Raw genomic sequence first — 19,408 nt, 5'->3', positions numbered from 1 at the left:
TGGGGGGCCCTCAAAAGGAGGAAGTGGTTGGGGGGGGGGATAAGGGGGGGGTTGGTGGGGAGCAGAGGGCGGCGGATGAAAAACCGGCGCAGTAAGCCGCCAGGGGTCATCGCCATCATGATAATGAGCTGCCTGCTCGTCTAAGGCTTCTTGGTCCTCGGGGGATAGTTGATCGTTATGAGGGGGGAAGGAAGTTAAGGAGGGGTAAGAATTTCGGAGCTGTTTTACGAGTCTCTTTAGGGGGGTCAGTATCAGGGCCGCTAATTTCCTCCGGCATGCCTATGGCAACAGAGGGGCAAACTGAGGGGGGGCGAGAACTGTCCTTAAGGGCTGTCTCCCCCGTTTGTATTACGTCTTTGATATCTGGGTCCTGAGAATGGGTTTCTAAAATGTCATTAATTAAATTCCAGTAGGAAAAGGTAGGCACGGGGACCTTGCTAGGGCCAAAGGTACGATAGTAATCATTGAGACAGTCACCAACCCGTTTCCAGCATTTATGATCAATGGTGCCCTCTTGAGGGAACCAGGGACATACATCAGTCAAGAAATTGAAAAAACTGCGTAGATCTTTTCTTTTTAGCCTTAATTCTGCGCATCTTGAGGGAATCCTTAAGTCCCCTAAGGAAGAGCTCGTGAGAGCTCAATTCCTGTCCCATGATAATCACCTACTCACCGTTCCGATGTCCGCTGGGGCGGCTAGTCCAGCGACGATCAAGATCGAGTCTTATCCCGCGGGTTGATCACCCACGGGCTCGAAGCGAGCTCAGGAGCTCAGGGTGTGCCCGGCCGGGGCGTCATCCGAGTAGGTGCCAGCAGCGCCGTTCCGTGCCTCGAGCCCCACGTTGGGCGCCAGGTGTCCCGACCAGCGGGACAAGTAAAACGTGGGCACGAGGAGGACTACCTGCTGCTGGTGAAAAGAGAGAGAGAGAGACCAAGAGAGAGAAAGAGACAGGAGACACGCAGAATGGAGGCAAGACAGTGTTCTGATCAAGCCTCCAAATTTTATTGTTAGGCGATTGCTTATATACATAGCAAAGAGGGGCGGGCTGAAATAGGGCGTGTGGCGGCTTATGATAGGAGGAAGAGTAGTGGGTGGTATGAGGAGAGGAGGTGGGAGGGGTGTTGTGGTTTGGCGCGCGCGGGCTTTTCGGAGGACAAAGAAGAAGGCTTATATGAGATGATTGCTATTTTTAAAATGGCTCCCAACAGGGTGTCATGGTAATAGAGGGATTCCTACAGTGGGTCTTGCAGTAGCAGAAAGAGATTGAACTCAACTTAGACTCCAGCAAGAGTAAGTGGGAATTTATATTCAAGGAGTGGGCAGAGGTTAGGAAGGTCAGTGGAAGGAAAATTACTAAGAGAAAACATCAAGATAAGGGGTTTCTGGCCAAACTGCCTTCATAGGCTTATTTCTGATGACAGGTCAGGGTGGTAAAATATCTTGGGTGATCAGATATCAAGCATGGTGTTTTACAGTAAACTGACTTTGGCAGTATACTTGCTCAGACTGGATTCTACAAGGGCAGAGAGGGAGTCCCAAGATCATCTCATCAGAAAAAACTCAAGAGTCTTAGGACAGTTTTGATCCAAGGCAAGAGTCTTTGTCAAAATAATGATGCCCAGCACATAATGCCTCAGCACACTGTAGTTTTTAACCACTCTTAACTTCTGTAATAGCTAAATTTTAATTTCTTTAAAGTTATGGTCAGTTCAACTCAGCATGAGTCGTCGAGCTGTTAATATTTAATATTAATTTTCTCTTGCATAGTTTGTAAGCTTCCAAAGTATATGTTATACAGCAGAGATGACAAATGTGTAGTATCATGATCTCTGGAGCCTATAGCAAATACTTGATTATAATCACTTAATCAGAAGACTTTAAATTGTTGGCAAGGCAGCCACAACAAATTAATTTAAATTGGTACTTAAGATGTAAATTTCATTTATAAGGCAGTGTTCTCCAGGAGCCTTGTATTTCTGTTGGAGTTTTGAATCATGTAACATGACATCAAATGTTGAGGTGAGGCATTCTGGTGTATTGGGTAAGGCTGCATATGTCCTTTTAGTGGTGAGTGGTCAGGTGGGAAAGGTATAATGTTAAAAATAAAAAAGGAACAGTATTTCACCTAAATTGATTAATTAGCTATATAGTGAGTGCTTCCTACATATATTTGCTTATTCAGTGTTTGTTGAAGAAGTGAGTCACCGAGGGTCTAACAAAAAGCAAAACCAGTCTCATGGAGTTTATATTCTAGTAGAGACCGAGAATTTCATTTATTTATTATATTTTCCCCTTGTGCCTCAAGTAGCTTGCTGGTAGTTATTATCCACATTTCTATAATATCCTAAGTGACCATCACTCTAGTGTAGGCACATTTAACATGTGAAAGCTCCTCAAGAAGCTGGCTCATTTGGTATGTAACAAGAGCCAAGATTCCAAAATTCAGTGGTCCACTATAAAACAAAAACAAAAATACCCAAACCAAAACCTACCCCACTAGGAAAGTGTATTTCTTTGGTGATTTTTCAGAACCAACAGCTATTGGCTTTATACATAGAAAATAAGCTGATTTGATAATGTAGATTTTTTAATAGAAAAAAGTAAGATAAACAGCAACTGGGAATATTGGTAGGAAGATACCAGGAGGCAGGATATTTGAGCAGAGACCTGCATATGGAGAGAGTGGGTATCTAGGAAAGAGAATTCCAGGCGTAGAGAACAGTGAAACTGAGGAGGGAAAGTGCTCAGCGAGTGTGACTGCGTTAGAGGGAGCCAGTAGAAAAGTGGAACAGTAACAGAGGTTGCTAGGAAGCATATCACACAGGATTCTGTAGACCAAAATGAGGACTTTGGACTGTATTCAGATTGTGATGGGAATTCGGTGGAAAATTTTGAGCACATGGCTGACTTTCTCTGACTTTTTTTCAAAGGATCCGTCTTAGTTACGGTGAGAAGAGATTATAAAGAGGGGACACAAGCAGAAGCCAACATACCAATTAGAAATCATTTAATGCAGATGGCAGATGATGATGGTGAATTGGACTGGAATGGCACTAGTGGAGGGGTGTGAAAATTGGTTGGTAATGTGCTAGACTGTAGTAGTTCCAGTCATTCGGGGGAGAGTATGTCCCCAGGGGACATGTGGCAATGTCTGGAGATATTTTTGGTGTCACAACTGAGGGGTACACTGGCATCTACTGAGTAGAGGCCAGAGATGCTGCTTAACATCCTGTGGTGCACAGAACAGGACAGTCCCAACAACAACAACAAATGATCTAAAATATCAGTATTGGTGAAGTTGAGAAGCCATGTGCTAGAGAGACACAGGACTAAGGTAGAAAATGTATAATTCTGCTTTTATGCTTACAGTCTATGGTATAGTAGACATTGTATATGTGGGAGTATATAGCAATATGGTATATATGTGTAATATAGTATATGTCCTGTATATGAGCAAATACAGCAGCGTACCTACTCTAGGCTTAGGTCAGAGAAGGATTTGAGAGAGTGAAACATAAAGTTGAAATCTGAAGAATGAAAATAGGTGTTCACCACCCAAACAAGTTGGTTGGATTGACATAAAAAGTGTTCTACACCAAAGAAAGAGTACCTTGATGATCTAGAGTCAGAAGAAGCCTGTTTTGACTAGATCCTTTGAAGATGAGGGAGTCGGGGCAGGTCTGAAAGAGTTTGTAGTGAAATTAAGGTCTAGGCAAGGATCTTATGAGGCATGGTAAATAGTTTAGATTTTGTATCTTGAGGGCGACTGAAGACAGTGCTTTTTTGTCTTAAAAGTGAGTTGTCATCAGTTGATCTTTGAGTTCAAACCTTGTCAGTGTCCAAATAATAGAAATGAAAAGTGTAAATTTTTTGTTTTTTCTACGCATTGTGCTGTGATTTCTTTTCCTTTTTAAAAAAATAATGGTTATAGAGCATTACCAGCTATCAGCCTATAAAAATGATTTTTAATTTCCCCCTTCATTATATTTTTATTTAGCCATTGCTTTTGTTTTTCTATAATTATGGTATTAATAACTTGTATATCAGTTCAAAAGAACTTTTCCTTGTAAATCACTTTAAAAAAATTTTACCTCTTATAGTGATTATAGATGATTTCACTCAGAGGCTATACCAACATTTTCTTAAATGTCCCCTTATTTTTGGACATTTAGTTTGTTCCAGTTTTTGCTTTTATGACTATTGCTTGAATTAGCATATGTATGCAAATAATTTTTTATCTCCCCTGCATAATAACGCTTGGTCAGTAAATAACTTTTTATATTACCATTTTCATTCCTGCATGTTTGATGACATTGTTTGTTTCTTGTATTTTAAAACAGGTACTACCAAATAGTGCCTCATTTCACTTCTGAGTACTGGGTTATCACATTAATTTAGGAACTTTTTTTAAAAATCTACAGAGATTATGGAGAAGTCTGGTGAGGAAGGAATGCCTGATCTTGCCCATGTCATGCGCATCTTGTCTGCAGAAAATATCCCAAATTTGCCTCCTGGGGGAGGTCTTGCTGGCAAGTAAGTAGAACAAAAAGAGCTAATTTTAAGTTCATTTATAATTAGTAATTAAATAATTTGGGGTAAGAAAACTTAAATCAGAAGTATATCAATTATCTAGAGGTGAAATGGGTTGTTTCTTACGCTAAAAAAAGACTATAAAACGTCATCCAAAAAAGATTTTTTTAAAAGGAATTATTTGTCATACTCTTTGAGGATGAAGATCATTCTTTCCTTGCTAAATGAGAACAAATGGACTGTGCAAGATCAGATTCTGAGCGTGAAATGTAGAAACTATGTTCTTGGCAAGTATTGAGTGAAGCAGTTAGTTTTTTAGTGAAGTCAAGATGAAGTATTGAAATACAAGCTTAAAATTGTATGTAATTCAATAAAACTGAAGCATACTTTTTTTTAGGCGCAATGTTATTGAAGCTGTTTATAGTAGACTGAATCCACATAGAGAAAGTGATGGGGTAAGTTTTATTTTATTTTCTAAGCATTTGAAGTAATTTTACGATGCAAATACTAGATATGAATATATTTACATAATGAAGTCTATAATTATAATCTATAATAAATTACTACTGCTTTTCATTTTAAGGTGTCAGTTAAAATGTAGGAAATGTGTTGAAATGCAGGCAGAGACAGAATTGGGTTTTGTAGATATTTGTTATCACTCTCTGAGCATCAAATAACCTTCTTGTTTAGGCTGTCTTTATTTCCTCTCTGTGTGTCTGCTTTTCCTTCTTCTCCCTTAAGCCTTAACTTTGAAGCAAGAATGTGCTTTTAAATGTCTCAATTTCTCCTCCAGCAGGCTGCTACCATCACCAGAAGTTAGTGATAGTGAGTGAGTTATTATTTTAATGACCAGACCTTTCAGTGCCCCTGTATGCCCGGTTGGAATACCTGAGGATAATTTCTTTCGGATGTTATGGTTGTGTTATGGGTATATGAGTGTTGAACTGAGAACCATTTTTGTTGTACCCTGCTGTGCTGCTTCAGAGCAAGACTCTGATGGCTTACTTTTTGTTATACTAACCTTAGAAATGTTGATAAGCTGCTAACTCTCCTCTACATAGTGTTTTTCGTTTTCTTTTAGTACTAGTACCGGGAGACAAACCTGTGTCTCTTTTTTTTCTTTTTGTAATTGCACTCAGTTTCAAAGACAGCAGTTCAAATAAGTATTTTCTCATATGGTTTTCCACTTTTTGGACATCTGAAAATAGGTAACTTAATTTTTATTTATTTATTTTTTTCTTTTTCTTTGAGTTGGAGTCTCACTCTGTCGCCCAGACTGGAGTGCAGCGGCCGCTCCTGGCCACCGCAGCCTCGGCCTGCTGGGCTCCGGCGATCCTTCCGCCTCAGCCTTCTGAGTAGCCGGAATTACAGGCATGACTCAGAGAACAATTAGTCAAACAAATGAGTATAGAATGTTGACACCACTAAAAAGATGGCGATAATTTGAGAGATGAAGAGAAGAGAATCTTACCTCTTCTGCTAGATTGTAGGTTCCATATGGCATCTACCAGGCATCTACCACTTGGTTAGAGAAAGCAAGCCCTCAGAAGACAGTTACTGATTCATTATAAGCCATAAAGTATTTCAAAATGCAACTCCCATGTGTAATTTTAAAATACACAAGGAGGGACCCAGAAAATCCAGAAATATCTTTTGGAGGATGGGCCTCTTGTATAGTACAGGCTTTCCCTGCTAGGTAAGTCTTAGTTCTAGGAGTCCATCAGCTTCAGTGTACCCGCTGGCGTCATTGTGAGAGGCTGCATTAGGCTTCAGTTATTCATTTATTTATTTTTTGAGATTCTTTCAGCACATTTGCCCGTTTCATGATGGGTGATTTACGAGCATACCTGCCCACACTGTGCTGAGCATTCTGCAGTTTTTGACCAAAAATAGTATGACCCCCCCCATGCCCCACCCTCCCTATTCACCTGATCTCTCCCTGAGTGACTTGTCTTTGTTTCCTGCATGAAAGAAGTCCTCACAGGGAAACATTTTACCAGTGTGGAAGAGGTGAAACAAAAAACGTTAGAAGCACTAAAAGGCATCAAAATTGACGAGTTCAAAAACTTTTGAGCAGTGGAAAAAGTATCTCGATAGGTGTATTATATCAAACGAGTACTTTGAAGGTGACTGAAGTTTAAACACGTAAGAATAAATACACAATTTTTAAACAAGATTTTGCAGATGTTTAATAACCTTAAATTTCTGTTGAACACATGCCAAAGATGACTTTAAAAAAAATTTTAAAGAGGAAATAATTATACACAGTAGCTGCATAAACAGAAATATATAGGCAATAGAACTATGAAACAGAGGAGAAATGCTCAATAAATGAACCTTGCCTTAAATGAGATTACTATATGGCTATATAAACTTAGGCTATGTATACTTAATTATCTCTACATAAGATTATTTTAACATCAACAGATGAAACACAATGTACTGTGTAAAGATATCTTTGAAAGAAAGGACATCTTTTTTGGCTAAAACAGAACTGCTGTGGTGAAAAATAAGAATTTAGATTTCAGAAGTATTTGCTAAGAAACTGGCCTTTCAGACTTTATTTCAGGGTGAGGAGCCACCATGTGTTTGGAGCATAAGTATGATAGATGCAAAGGAGAATCTGTGACATTTTAACCTGTTATAAACAATTGCAGTATTAAAGAGGTGCTGGAAGTCAAAGAAGTTGTAAAATAGTGCAGACCAGCGGGGCGCAGTGGCTCATGTCTGTAATCCCAGCACTTTGGGAGGCTAAGGTGAGAGGATTACCTGAACCCATGGGTTCGAGACCAGCCTGGCAACATGGTGAGACCTCGTCTCTACAGTAAATAAAAAAATAAGCGGGGCATGGTGGCATGTAGTTCCACCTACTTGGAAGGCTGAGATAGAAGGATCGTGAGCCCAGCAGTTCGAGGCTACAGTGGCTGTGAGCGTGCCACTGCACTCCAGCCTGGGCAACAGAGTGAGACTCCAACTAAAAAACAAAACAAAACAGACACAAAAAAATAGTTGCAGGTTAAATGGTAAGTGTAAACTCATTATTAGTAGATAGATACATGGATTAGAGGAACTTCCTCATTTATTATAAACACTGACTTTGCAACCCAGAGTTCTAAATGAAAACATTACCCTACCCTTCAGAATAATCACTACCTTAGAAAACTCTTGAACCATAATCACAAGTAACAGAAATGTGCAAAAATTACTAAAGAAAGCAGAAAGAATGAGGAAAATATAGACATTTAATTAAATTCTTAACTTGACCCACTGTAGCAAAAAGTTCAGCACAGATGTGCTGAATATATGCTTCTTGACATTATAAGATCTCCCCCCGTGTGGAACGTGTTGCCAGGAGGTACAGTGGCAGCAGCTGAGAGTTAACTTGTGGGGTGGGAAAGATGAAAACATAATAGAGTTACAGAAGAAAAGAAGGTTGGAAGGTATTATAAAAATTAAGCTTTTTAAACAACAATTTTTGTTTACGTGTTAAAAAAAGGTTAGTCAGAGTTTAATCATAGATTTTTAGACTTCTGACATGTCTGCTGTTTATTAGAAATAGAGTTGACTGCTCTTTTATAAGTGCTTATAAGTAGTACCATTAGAAATAGAGAATCAGACTGGGCGCGGTGGCATGTATCTGTAATTCCAGTACTTGGGAAGGTTGAGATGGGAAGATTTCTTGAAGCCAGGAGGTCAAGACCAACCTAGCCAACATAGTGAGACACTGTCCCTAGAAAAAAAATTAACTATGTGTGGTGGTGCACACCTATAGTCCCAGCTACTCAGGAGGCTGAGGTGGGATTGCTTGAGCCTAGGAGTTCAAGATTACAATGAGCTATGATTGCACCACTGCACTCAAGCCTGGGTGATAGAGCAAGACCCCATCTCAACAAATGAAAATAAAAATTAAGGATTGATTCATTTTTAAATATTTAAAACATCTTTTAAATAAAGATATTTCAGAAAGCTGGGTTGAATTTAAGTCAGAAATTAAATAATTTTAAATATATTCAGAAAGGCTACTAGGGGAATCTTCTTAAGTTGTCTTTTAGTTTGACTTTTTAAAATGTGTTTCGTCTTCTTACTGCAAGCGGTATTGACATTTTACCAAGTTTTAAAATACAAGTTTGTGATATCCAAAGGGATTCTTAATCTAGGGGTTCACGAGCCCACAGAATATTGCTTAAAAATCTCTAGAAAAAGTAAGACTGGGCTTGGTGCCTCAACCTGTAATCCTACCACTTTGGGAGGCCAAGGCAAGTGGATTGCCTGAGCCCGCAGGCTCGAGACCAGCCAGGGCAACTTGGTGAGACCTCGTCTCGATGATAAATCAAAAATTAACCAGATGTGGTAGCACGCACCTGTAGTTCCAGCTACTTGGAAGGCTGAAGTGGAAGGATCGCTGGAGCCCAGCAGGTTGATGCTGGAGTGGCCGTGAGCATGCCACATTGCACTCCAGCCTGGGCGACAGAGTGGGACTCCAATTCAAAAAAAAAAAAAAAAATCTCAAAAAGTAAAATACATTTTGCTCTAAGTTGTTCTTATTTTAGACGAGGCTGTGAGATCACACTCCTTTCCTTTCTCTAGTGCTAGTTTGTTTTATGACTAATATAAATTCTGGGAGATCTGGGGCTTCATCTGATTCCTATAGTTCAAGCATGTACAACAGTCCTGTTGTATGGTGAGAGCTCAGGAGATACTTTTTGAATGGGAAATATTTGTATTTATTAATTTCTTATTGTTTGCTTTAGACTGTCCTTAGCTCATATATTTAAAAATTAATTTGAGATTGCTAATTGATATGAAAATCTTTAGTTTCAGAGCTTTGTATTTTCCATGTACAAATATTAAGTTCTTCCCTCAAAAAAAAAAAGCAGACTCATAATGCTTTTGGATTAATATACCACGGATCAAGAAGTTGTATAAGTTGAAGATTTCCCAAGGGTAAATAAGGGATTTGTATTTACCTAACTCCTACTTTTGTCAAACCCTTTATACACACACACACACACACTACACACACATACTACACACTCTCTCTCTCTCTCAGGTAATTTTCTCAACACCCTTCTTTTACACATAAGACAGAATCACAGATGAGGTAGCTTGCCTAGATCGCAGAGCTAAATAAATCTCACAGCCAGAATTTGAATCAGCCTGATTCCAAAATGTGTTCTTTTTCCGTTGTCCCATGCTGCCTTTTTTTTTTTTGAGTTGGAGTCTCACTCTATCTCCCAGACCGGAGTGCAGTGGCCGCTCCTGGCGACCGCAGCCTCGACCTGCTGGGCCCCGGCGATCCTTCCGCCTCAGCCTTCCCTGTAGCTGGAATTACAGGCATGTGCTACCACACCCGGCTGATTTTTTGATTTATTGTAGAGATGAGGTCTCGCCAAGTTGCCCAGGCGGGTCTCGAACCCGCAGGCTCAGGCAATCCACTCACCTTAGCCTCCCAAAGGCACGGGATTACAGGCTGAGCCACCGAGCCCGGCTCATGCTGCCTTTTTAAAGTAGTTTGGAGAGTACGTATGTTTGTACCTTACCTTTTTCTGTTATCCAAGGAAAGTCATTTTTTGTTCTTTTGTGAATCTCATGTTTAATAGTCTTTCTTTTTGTTGTTAGTTTCTTTCGAGTTGGAATCTCACTCTGTTGCCCCTGGAGTGCAGTGGCACACTCATGGCCACTGCAGCCTCCACCTCCTGGGCTCAGGCAGTCCTTCCACCTTAGCCTTTCAAGTAGCTAGAACCACAGGCGCACACCACCATGCCCAGCTAATATTTTTTATTTACTGTAGAGACAAGGTCTTGCCAGGTTGCCCAGGCTGGTCTCAAACCCATGGACTCCGGCAATCCTCTCTGCCTCCTGAAGTGCTGGGATTACAGTCATGAGCCACTGTGCCCAGCGTTTAATAGTCTTAAAATACTCTGTTTTTAATGAGGAATCTTTAAAGTCATTAAAATTAAGCAATAAAGCCCAGTTTCTTGTCTATTTTTCCTTTCATATGCATTTTTTACTCTAATCCAAAGACTTATTAAGGCATTTGTATTTTTCAGAAGGGGAGGAAAAACAGGACAGATTAGGCTCTCTTTAAGCCCAAAGGAATCTCCATATTATCTTCACATTATTACATTTTGCATGCAATCTTTTTTTCTATCTTACTGAATGCAATAGATGCGGCTGCTTTTACACTTTTATGTCACAGTTGTTAGGACTATGTGAATACTAGTTTTTCTGAGTTGCTTCAAGTTTCCTTTTTATTCGCTTGTCAAAGCATTCCCATGGAGAAGACCTAAACTGTTTGAAAATCACTAACTTTAGTTATTTTTCTTTAAGGGTTTGATTTGTCATAACACTTGATAATTGATCTTGACCATTTCTTTTTTTTTTTTTTTGAGTTGGAATCTCACTCTGTCGCCCAGACTGGAGTGCAGTGGCCGCTCCCGGCCACCACAGCCTCGACCTGCTGGGCTCCGGCGATCCTTCCGCCTCAACCTTCCAAGTAGCCGAAATTACAGGCGTGCGCTACCACGCCCGGCTAATTTTTTGATTTATTGTAGAGATGAGGTCTCGCCTGCCCAGGCAAGTCTCGAACCTGCGGGCTCAGACAGTCCACTCACCTCAGTCTTCCAAAGGCACGGGATTACAGGCTGAGCCACCGAGCCCGGCTGATCTTGACCATTTCAATGACTTGCCTTCAAATAGCAGCCAACTTATTGAGGTCTTCATGAGTCATTGTTAGCAGTAATATATTTAGTCATATTTGAGAATTTTGAGTAAAATTTTAGAACTAAAAATTCTCAAATATGAGTAATACAGTCTCATATTTGAGAATTTTTAGTTCTAAATTTTTTTTTGGCTGACAAACAGCATAGGACTCCACAAGAAACACATTGTTTTACTTGTGTTCTTTATTTTTTCTCTACTGTTTTAATTAATTACATGAAGAATCTTGCTTATGGGAGCTGTTTTTAAAAGTAAATATGTTGCTGCCAATATTAGCTAGTTAAATTTATTTTTTAGATGTGTTTAGATTTTTTTTTCCCCTCCTCTGTTTGCTCTGCTTGATTTATCTGTGTTTCTATGTCTTATATGGTATAAGATATTATTTTCACAAGGAGAGATTTTCTTTTTAAGCTATGTTAGTTAACTGACAGTAGAACCTTTATGACAAAAACTAGGGCGGGGGGGATGTCCTGAATTCTCATCTTAGTAATTACCTTCAATTTACTCTGCAGAATAAAATTATAAACATCTCATCTGATATGACTTTCAATCAACATAACTAGTGTTCTATAATTTTATTAGTCTTTACTGCATCACGGAAATACATTATAGACTTAAATAACCTGTGGTATAGTTCTATAATTTCACCAATATTGGTTTAGTAAGTATCTATTTATATGAGGCACTTTCTATGCAAAAACTCTTACTCACTGTAATGTATTCAGTAGTACATGCAGGTAGACATTGATGTTAATTACCTCTATACACAAATTTGAGCTGTGCCACTTAGTAACTTCGTTACCCTGGCAAATAACTTAAACCTCTCTGAGCCTAAGCTTCCTCACTTCTAAAAATGACAGTTGCAGTACTTATTTCATAGGGTACCTTTGAGAATTAAGTAAAATTATGTATGTAAAGTTCTTAGCACAAACATTAATTTCCCTTCCCTAGGTGGTAGGAAGATGTAGAATGGAAAATGAAATTATCTTTACTCTCAAAGAGTTTGAAGTCTAATTGCAGAGACTTGTGAACATTTGCAAGGTAGAGTTAATTGCTCTAATAGATGTTTAAAAATAGGTGTGCTATATCAACTGTACAAGTTCAAGTAAAGAAAGTACAGGAACCTAGATAATAGGTTCCTCTTCTAATATTAATAAAGCCCAGGAGAGAGTTATGTAATAGTATTTTGAAAAATCAAATGTAATGGCTGAGGAAGAAGTTTCAGCCATTTTTGTCTCTCCAGCTCAGTGGGAAAATGTAGTTCGCCATAAATTAAAATGACTTTCAAGTGTCATCATTAGCTAACGTTCTTTTCAGTTCAGTGACTCTGCATTGCCAGCTACTGTAAATGCATCTCTATTTGATTTACTGGCTTGGTTTTAGTGTATCTTTTAAAAAGCAACTACTCTCCCCCAACTATCAACTACTTATAGTAGTTCATAGGAGTAGAGGTGATGACTTAAGTGTCAGCTGGTGAGTGAAAGGTATTTATCTGTTGAACTCACCAAAATTGACCTAAATAGAACAAACTTTGATCCAACTTTACTAATAAGGTTAGCTCCAAGTAGAGTTACACTGTTTAGTCTGTATCAAAGAGTCTTAATCCTGGGTGTGTATCAGAATTACCTGGTAGGCTTTAGAAGAAAAACCCAGATCCACTAAATCTGTATTTTAAATGGAACTTTAGTATCTGTATAATTTTAAAAGCTCCGCAGGTGATTCTGATATGAAACCAGGGTTGATGATCCCTTCTGTGTGTTTGTTTTTTGGTTTGGGCAGTTCCTAAGGGAAAGGGTCTTGGGCCCTTCATTAAAAGGTCTTTGTGATATAAAGTAGAAAATCTCCTCTTAGAAGTCCTGAATAAAGGCTGAGGAGGTTTATAATTACAGTACACTTATCGCAAATAGTTCCATGATAACCCTTCCTGAATAGATTCAAATGATAAATTTTACTTAAGGAGAGATATATATATTAGTATAGGGAGAAAAATAAGAAAAGTCTTAATAGAGAGCACATTTTATTATCTTGTCTCCAAGTAATACATTTTGTAAATAAAAAAAAAAGTTACAGTTGTTGCAGAAAGTTTAAAGATTCAAAGAAAATAGAATATTTAGAACTCCCCTATCCATGACCATTATATTGCTGTATTTCCTTTCTTTACAGGCATTTTACATATTCTAAAATGAATGGGATACACAGACATACATAACCAAACAACACAGGCTATACACAGTGTCATCTCTTGCTTTTTGTCCTGAGGGGACTTTTAAAAAAAGAGCAATCATGTGCTCTCAGCTTTCTAATAAAACATTGCCGCTTATTATATGGTTTTATTAGTGTTATCTTTGTTGCAGAGTTATGGGGTAATAGACTCCAAAGATGTTTAAGAGTTTGGGTCTGTTCAGTTACTGCATCAGTAACCTATTTTGTATTTTATTTTCCCAACATTTTTGTGATGAAAAAACTTCCAGACATAGACAAAAAGGGAAATATGTTGAACACCAGTATGTCTTCTACCAAGATTTAGCAATTAACACTTGGTCATAGTTGCTTTATTTTTTTTTTAATTTTTCTTTATTTTTCTTATATATACTTTTTTTGGGGCTGACATTTTTGAAAGCAAATTACAGAGATCATAATGTTTTACCAAATTTAAACGTTTTAGCATTCAGCTCTTTAAGAAGGAGATCACTTTTCTACATAATCATAATTTCATTATCATACCTAAGAAAGTTAATAATACATATTTATAATGTCATCTGATATTGAGTTCAAATTTCCCTAGTTGTCCACAGAACTCTTTTAATTGTTATTTTGAACCACAGTCTAGTCGGGTTAAGTAATCAGTCAAGCACATTAAACAAGTCTTTAATCAAGCCCCTTGCCCTTTTTTTTTTCCCTTAAAACACTGACTTTGAAGAGTCGGAACCAGTTTTTTATAGTATGTCCTACATTCTGGATTCATATGGTGGTTCTCTCATGGTGTCCTTTAAGTTGATCCTCCATTCCCTCTTTTCCTATAAACTGGGAATTTGCTTTATTAGATTCACTTTAAGCATTTTTTACAAGAATACAGGACATGACTGTGCTTTTTATAGGGCATTGTATCAGGAGGCACATAGTGTAATTCTGTCTTGATTTTAGTCTATCAGCCTAACTGATCGATCAGCTTGGATGACTAGAGCTTGTTCTGTTAACAAGATTGAGTAGTTATTATTGTAGTAACCTATAGGTTTTCCAGGATTTACTCAAATATAAAAGGATTGAGTAATTTACTAGTCAGTAATTTATGATATTTAAAATAATTTGTGTATTTTTACCTAGAGATGTTTTTTCAAAATATTTAAATACAAAAAGTAAATAAACTTTGTATCCATAAAAATTCTAAAATCTTTTAAAAAGCCTAGTTTATATAGTTTTATATCTTGTATCTCTTCCTAACTTATTATTTGGCAGAAATGATGTAGAAGCTAATGTTCTGATGGCCTGCTTTTCTGTCCTTTTCCTACTGCTTTAAACACTAATTTTTTTGTACTAAATCATTATAGCCAGTTACTGTTTCTAAAAATTAAGTCAGCTTTAGGAAATGATTGTGTTGATGTTGACTTCTAAAAGCTGAATAAATTTCAGATTAAACTTTAAATGACAGTGTGAAATAAAGACATACACTAGTTAATGGTAATTTGCTAAAAATAACTTTCGAGACATAATTGTAAGTTTTTATTAATGGACACACAGGTAAGAATTGATACTTATGTTCTCATTCTTAGACTATATTACGTATGGTAGAGAAATTAGTGTCTTGCTGTAATATGTTATGAAATACGTGTGATATCCTGGTTTGTCTACTGACACTGGGGTCTTGAATCTTAAAAAAAGGCCTCCGATGAAGCAGAGGAAAGTGGATCACAGGGAAAATTGGTGGAAGCGCTCAGGCAAATGAGAATTAATCATAGGGGAAACTACCGACAACTTCTGGAGGAGATGCTGACTAGTTACAGGCTAGCTAAAATAGAGGGAGAAGAAAGCCCTGCCGCACCTGCTGCCTCAGCCCCTTCTTCGCACAGTGATGCTGGAAGCCCAGTGCCAATGCAGGAAAGCCATACTGAATCAGAAAGTGGTCTTGCTGAATTAGACAGCTCTAATGAAGATGCAGGGACAAAGATGAGTGGCGAGAACATATGACTTTTCTTTTTGGTGATCTTTTTGTGATCTCTGATGATTTTTACTTAGGAAGTATAATGTCTGCATTTATATCACCGTTTTGTTATTTGAATCTTGAGAAACTAGTTTTATTATCTTCAGATAGCCTTGTTTTTTAAAAAAGGCCTTTGCATACACCTTTATGAGATCGTTTAAAATGGACTATTTATAGTACTTTGAATTTAATGAAATTATATGTCATTTCACATTGTATGCCAGAAATTAGGCTACCAGTTATTCAAGTCAGTAGTTAAATTCATACTTGATACGCTTAGAGATTACTGATTATAGAGAGTTTACATTATATTGTGGAAAAACTTGTTAATGTAGATTATACTGCTTCATATTATTTTACATATTAGGACACTCGTAGTAAGCATTGTAATACTTTTATGTTTTCTTTACAATTTTAGTCCTTCAAAGAATGGCTGATGCTGACCTGTAATTTTTCTTTTAAGGATGATAATTTGTGTGCTGTTTGATTTGTTGATATTTTTACATCTCTGTAGTTTTATTTTTAGAAGTTGTGAGATATTGAATGTGTGGTTATTTTTTCTTTCTCTGTATTCTTTATAAACATAATTTCTGAAAGCCTATGTATTATTCATACATCTTTGGTTTGTATATTCTGTATAGCCTAACTACACACATCAAAATGTATGTCAACCAAGTGTTTAGAATGAAATTATAAGTGTTTAAGTCCAAATAAAGCATGTGATGTGGAATAATCTATGCATGTTGTACTTATTTTTGAATTGATTTTTTTAAACAACAAGGTTTGGTATATTGGAAAAATACCCAGTAGGAATTCATTTGTTTTAGAAATTCATTTGTATTTATATACAATTTAGCACACTTGGACTTAGCTTTTTTCATTAACAAAGAGGAAGAAAGTTTAATATAAAAATACATAAATCTTGCATACTTAAATTTATTTCCTATCCCCTTTTTATGGGTACAAAATGTTAATTTTTGGACAGTATGGGCACATGTAGTCATGTGAGAAAATTGTCACAATGAACATTCTAAAGATTGCAACATTGTCAATTTTGTTACAAATTTTCATCAGTTATTAACAAATGCAAGAATTATGGGTTATGCTTAAAAGAATGGCAGGTGTGAGTTTTATTTTTGTTAAAAGATTTTTAAATTGCAGATTAGTCACATGGGGAAATGTTTTTTTCAAATAATTTATGACTATGGAGCTTTAATTTTTCTTTATATTCATGATGTGTCTAAAGTTGCTTAAGATAGTGTAGGTTGAAACTTTGGAATCTTCATGTTTTAGCTGATGTTTTGATCTATTTTTTCAATGCCAGAATATTTTTAAGTGTTTTGAGAAAGGAAGGCATTTGGTGGAGAGGGGAGAAAAGAAACACAACCCAGTTTTATCTATCTGTATTAGATAAGTACATGTGTACACACGCAGTATACAGTACACAACATCTCTCTGTAAAAGTACCTTTTCAGACAAAGAAAGGAAGGTAATTTGTTCATCTGATTTTGTTATCTTTTGAAATTCAATCCAATCCGGCAGTGACATGGGTAAATAATAATATTCTTCCTTTTCTCTTCCTGTAGGGTGCTGGAGATCTTGAAGACCCATGGTAGCCTTAAAAACCTTCTAAAATGCTTTTGATTCTGAAAATTGGGGGAAAAAAACTTTTAATCACATTTTTCTTCAATACAAGGGGAAAGTATTCTTGTGGATTCCCAACGTTTTGTGATACGAGCAGAAAAATCATTAGCATTTCCCATCATTTGTTCATATTTGTGTTTTCTGATAATTGCCACTCGTAGCATTGCCTGTACTCAGTATTTTTTGCCAACCTCAGGCATACTGGTTACATCTCATCTGTATTGAACTTTTGGCCCTAGAAAACAGCTGAATTATTTCATCACAAATCAACACACACGCCTGAGGTGCATGGGAATATAGTTAGCTATACTCTGAAGATACATTATGGGTTTTTTTTTTTTAAAAACAAAACACAACATATAAGCATGTAAGAGTAAAGAATTGTATGATATGTTCCTTTTTTCAGTTCACCAAGTTGAAAGCCTTTTGCAGCTCTGTGGCTTGGAATTTCATTTGAGCAATTTACTATAGGATATGTATTTATTATTGTTATTTAATTTTTTCCCAATTTTACCTGTATTACCAAACTGGGTTCTCCAATAATGTCCAAATTGTAATGTTGCCTTGCTTCAAGATAAAGTGTATTTGGCAATAATATTATAAACCCTTACAAATTTTTATGCATGTATCTACTACACCCTTCAACTTTCTCTCACTAGAAAAATTTTTGAAACCAAATGGATTAATTTATGGCTATTTATAATTTGCTTTGACATCTCACTGCTACAAAATTTTTTAAATGATGAGATTCGCCTTTATAAAATGTAAATTGTGATTCTTTTGTTTTACATGTGGATTTATATAGTTATAATTTTTTCAGCTTTTAAAATACAAGTTTTATGTAATTTGGTATTATTTTTAATCGTTTATGTTATTTTAAAAGCTCAGAATATCACATTGAAATTACTATAAATACATTTAAAGTCTATTTTAGATCTAAGGAAATATTACAGAGTTATTTTCATGAGTTCAGTAACCTTTCATTTTATAACATTGGGCATGGTACAGAGTGGCTGTCACATAAGGTACTTGAAGATGATTAGTTTAATTCTATTTTTACAATGACCTTGAATTCTTCTGAGTTTTGCATGTATTCAATTAATGCTGAACATGAAGAGTAAAGTATTTATCTAAAAGAAGTTATTGGGGTAGGAGAGGTAATGAATGTATCCATTTGTACATGGTTTTCATGTTGTGGATGCTTTGTAAAACATTTTCCTATGTGTTTAAATTGTGTTTCAGCAGGATGTACTTGCCCTTGTGTGTAGTTAAAACGAGTCATCATCTGGTCCTGTGTGAAATGGAATTCATGGTATTTTCTGTAACATTTTCCTGAAGCTGTTTCTGGAGAGCCGCACATTTGAATACAGACAGCTTTTCTGATCATTTGATTTTTGTGCACCTGACTTTTGGTGTAAAAGGAATTATTGCCACAATATATTTTATTTATTCTTTAGATTTTAGCCTTGTAAGTTAAAGCGCTTTACATGATGATGTTAAAAGCTATTTGTCCCTTACCGGGCTTGGGGAGTTGTTTAAAGATAGGGAATGAAGAATGCAAAATGGTTTATTGTTCAAACTGTCCACTCTGATCCAACCCTGTACTGATAGTACTTTCCAGTATGATATTGTGATGTTTCATACAATGCAGTGAACATAACCAACTTGTTACCTAAATAAAGAATTGATAAAAACAGTGTGACATATTACTATTTGGTTATGGTTTTTAAAAATAAAAATTCCATTTTGAATGTTATTGTTAAGCATTTTATACAGTTGACATATTTGTGAAAATTTAACTCCAAAGAGGAATTAACCAAGCTGTGTAGGACAATATTAATTAACTCCTCCACTACAAAAACATTTTTAATACTCCCTTTTCAAAATATGTTTTTTTCAGGTAAGTTAGTGGCCCTCGAAATACAAAAAGTTTATGAGTTAGTAAAAGAAAAATACATGTTCAGTGTTCACTCATCTGAATTTCCTAACCTGCCTGTCCTCAAATCTTTTTTGGTCTTGGGACCCATTTATACTCTTAAAAATTGAATATCCCTGTGAATATAAATAAATAAATAAATCTATATATACTGTCATATATATACTGTTTTATATATATAGTTTTAATTTGCATAAAAGGTAACAAAACCATTACATATTAGTATAAAATTGTTTTATGAAAAATAATTACATTTCAAGTCTAAAAAATTCAGTGTAAAAAGAAGCCCTGGTTTTCATTTTTATAAGCCCTTTGATGTTGGGCTGGATTCTCATATCTGCTTGTGCACTCAGTCTTTTGTAATGTGGCATGGCATGAT

At 36.5% G+C, this 19,408-nt stretch overlaps 1 protein-coding gene across 2 annotated transcripts; it reads left to right on the top strand.

Moving 5' to 3' along the window:
* The first annotated feature begins 4,404 nt into the window (after positions 1-4,404).
* PPM1B (protein phosphatase, Mg2+/Mn2+ dependent 1B) lies at positions 4,405-18,805 on the top strand. 2 transcript variants are annotated; one of them, XR_503731.1, is made up of 3 exons: positions 4,405-4,534; positions 4,929-4,986; positions 17,036-18,805. XR_503731.1 is itself a non-coding variant. In XM_008050230.1 (3 exons), the coding sequence occupies exons 1-3, from the start codon at positions 4,428-4,430 to the stop codon at positions 15,434-15,436; spliced, it is 471 nt and encodes a 156-aa protein (XP_008048421.1). In that variant the 5' UTR covers positions 4,405-4,427; the 3' UTR covers positions 15,437-16,186. The 2 variants fall into 2 exon arrangements, 1 of the variants encoding a protein (XP_008048421.1); XM_008050230.1 differs by lacking the exon at positions 17,036-18,805 and adding an exon at positions 15,131-16,186.
* The last annotated feature ends 603 nt before the right edge of the window (positions 18,806-19,408 follow it).

The sequence above is a fragment of the Carlito syrichta genome, unplaced genomic scaffold (assembly GCF_000164805.1).
Source record: "Carlito syrichta isolate Samal-C Ts95f unplaced genomic scaffold, Tarsius_syrichta-2.0.1 Scaffold143284, whole genome shotgun sequence".
NCBI lineage: Eukaryota > Metazoa > Chordata > Mammalia > Primates > Tarsiidae > Carlito > Carlito syrichta.
This window is presented reverse-complemented; position numbering and strand designations above follow the sequence as displayed.

Excerpts from the sequence above, each read along its gene's own strand:
- PPM1B (XM_008050230.1), top strand. The coding sequence starts at position 4,428 with ATGGAGAAGTCTGGTGAGGAAGGAATGCCTGATCTTGCCCATGTCATG. Across the intron at positions 4,535-4,928 it reads GGGGGAGGTCTTGCTGGCAA|GCGCAATGTTATTGAAGCTG; the intron begins GTAAGTAGAACA and ends ACTTTTTTTTAG. Across the intron at positions 4,987-15,130 it reads CACATAGAGAAAGTGATGGG|GCCTCCGATGAAGCAGAGGA; the intron begins GTAAGTTTTATT and ends TCTTAAAAAAAG.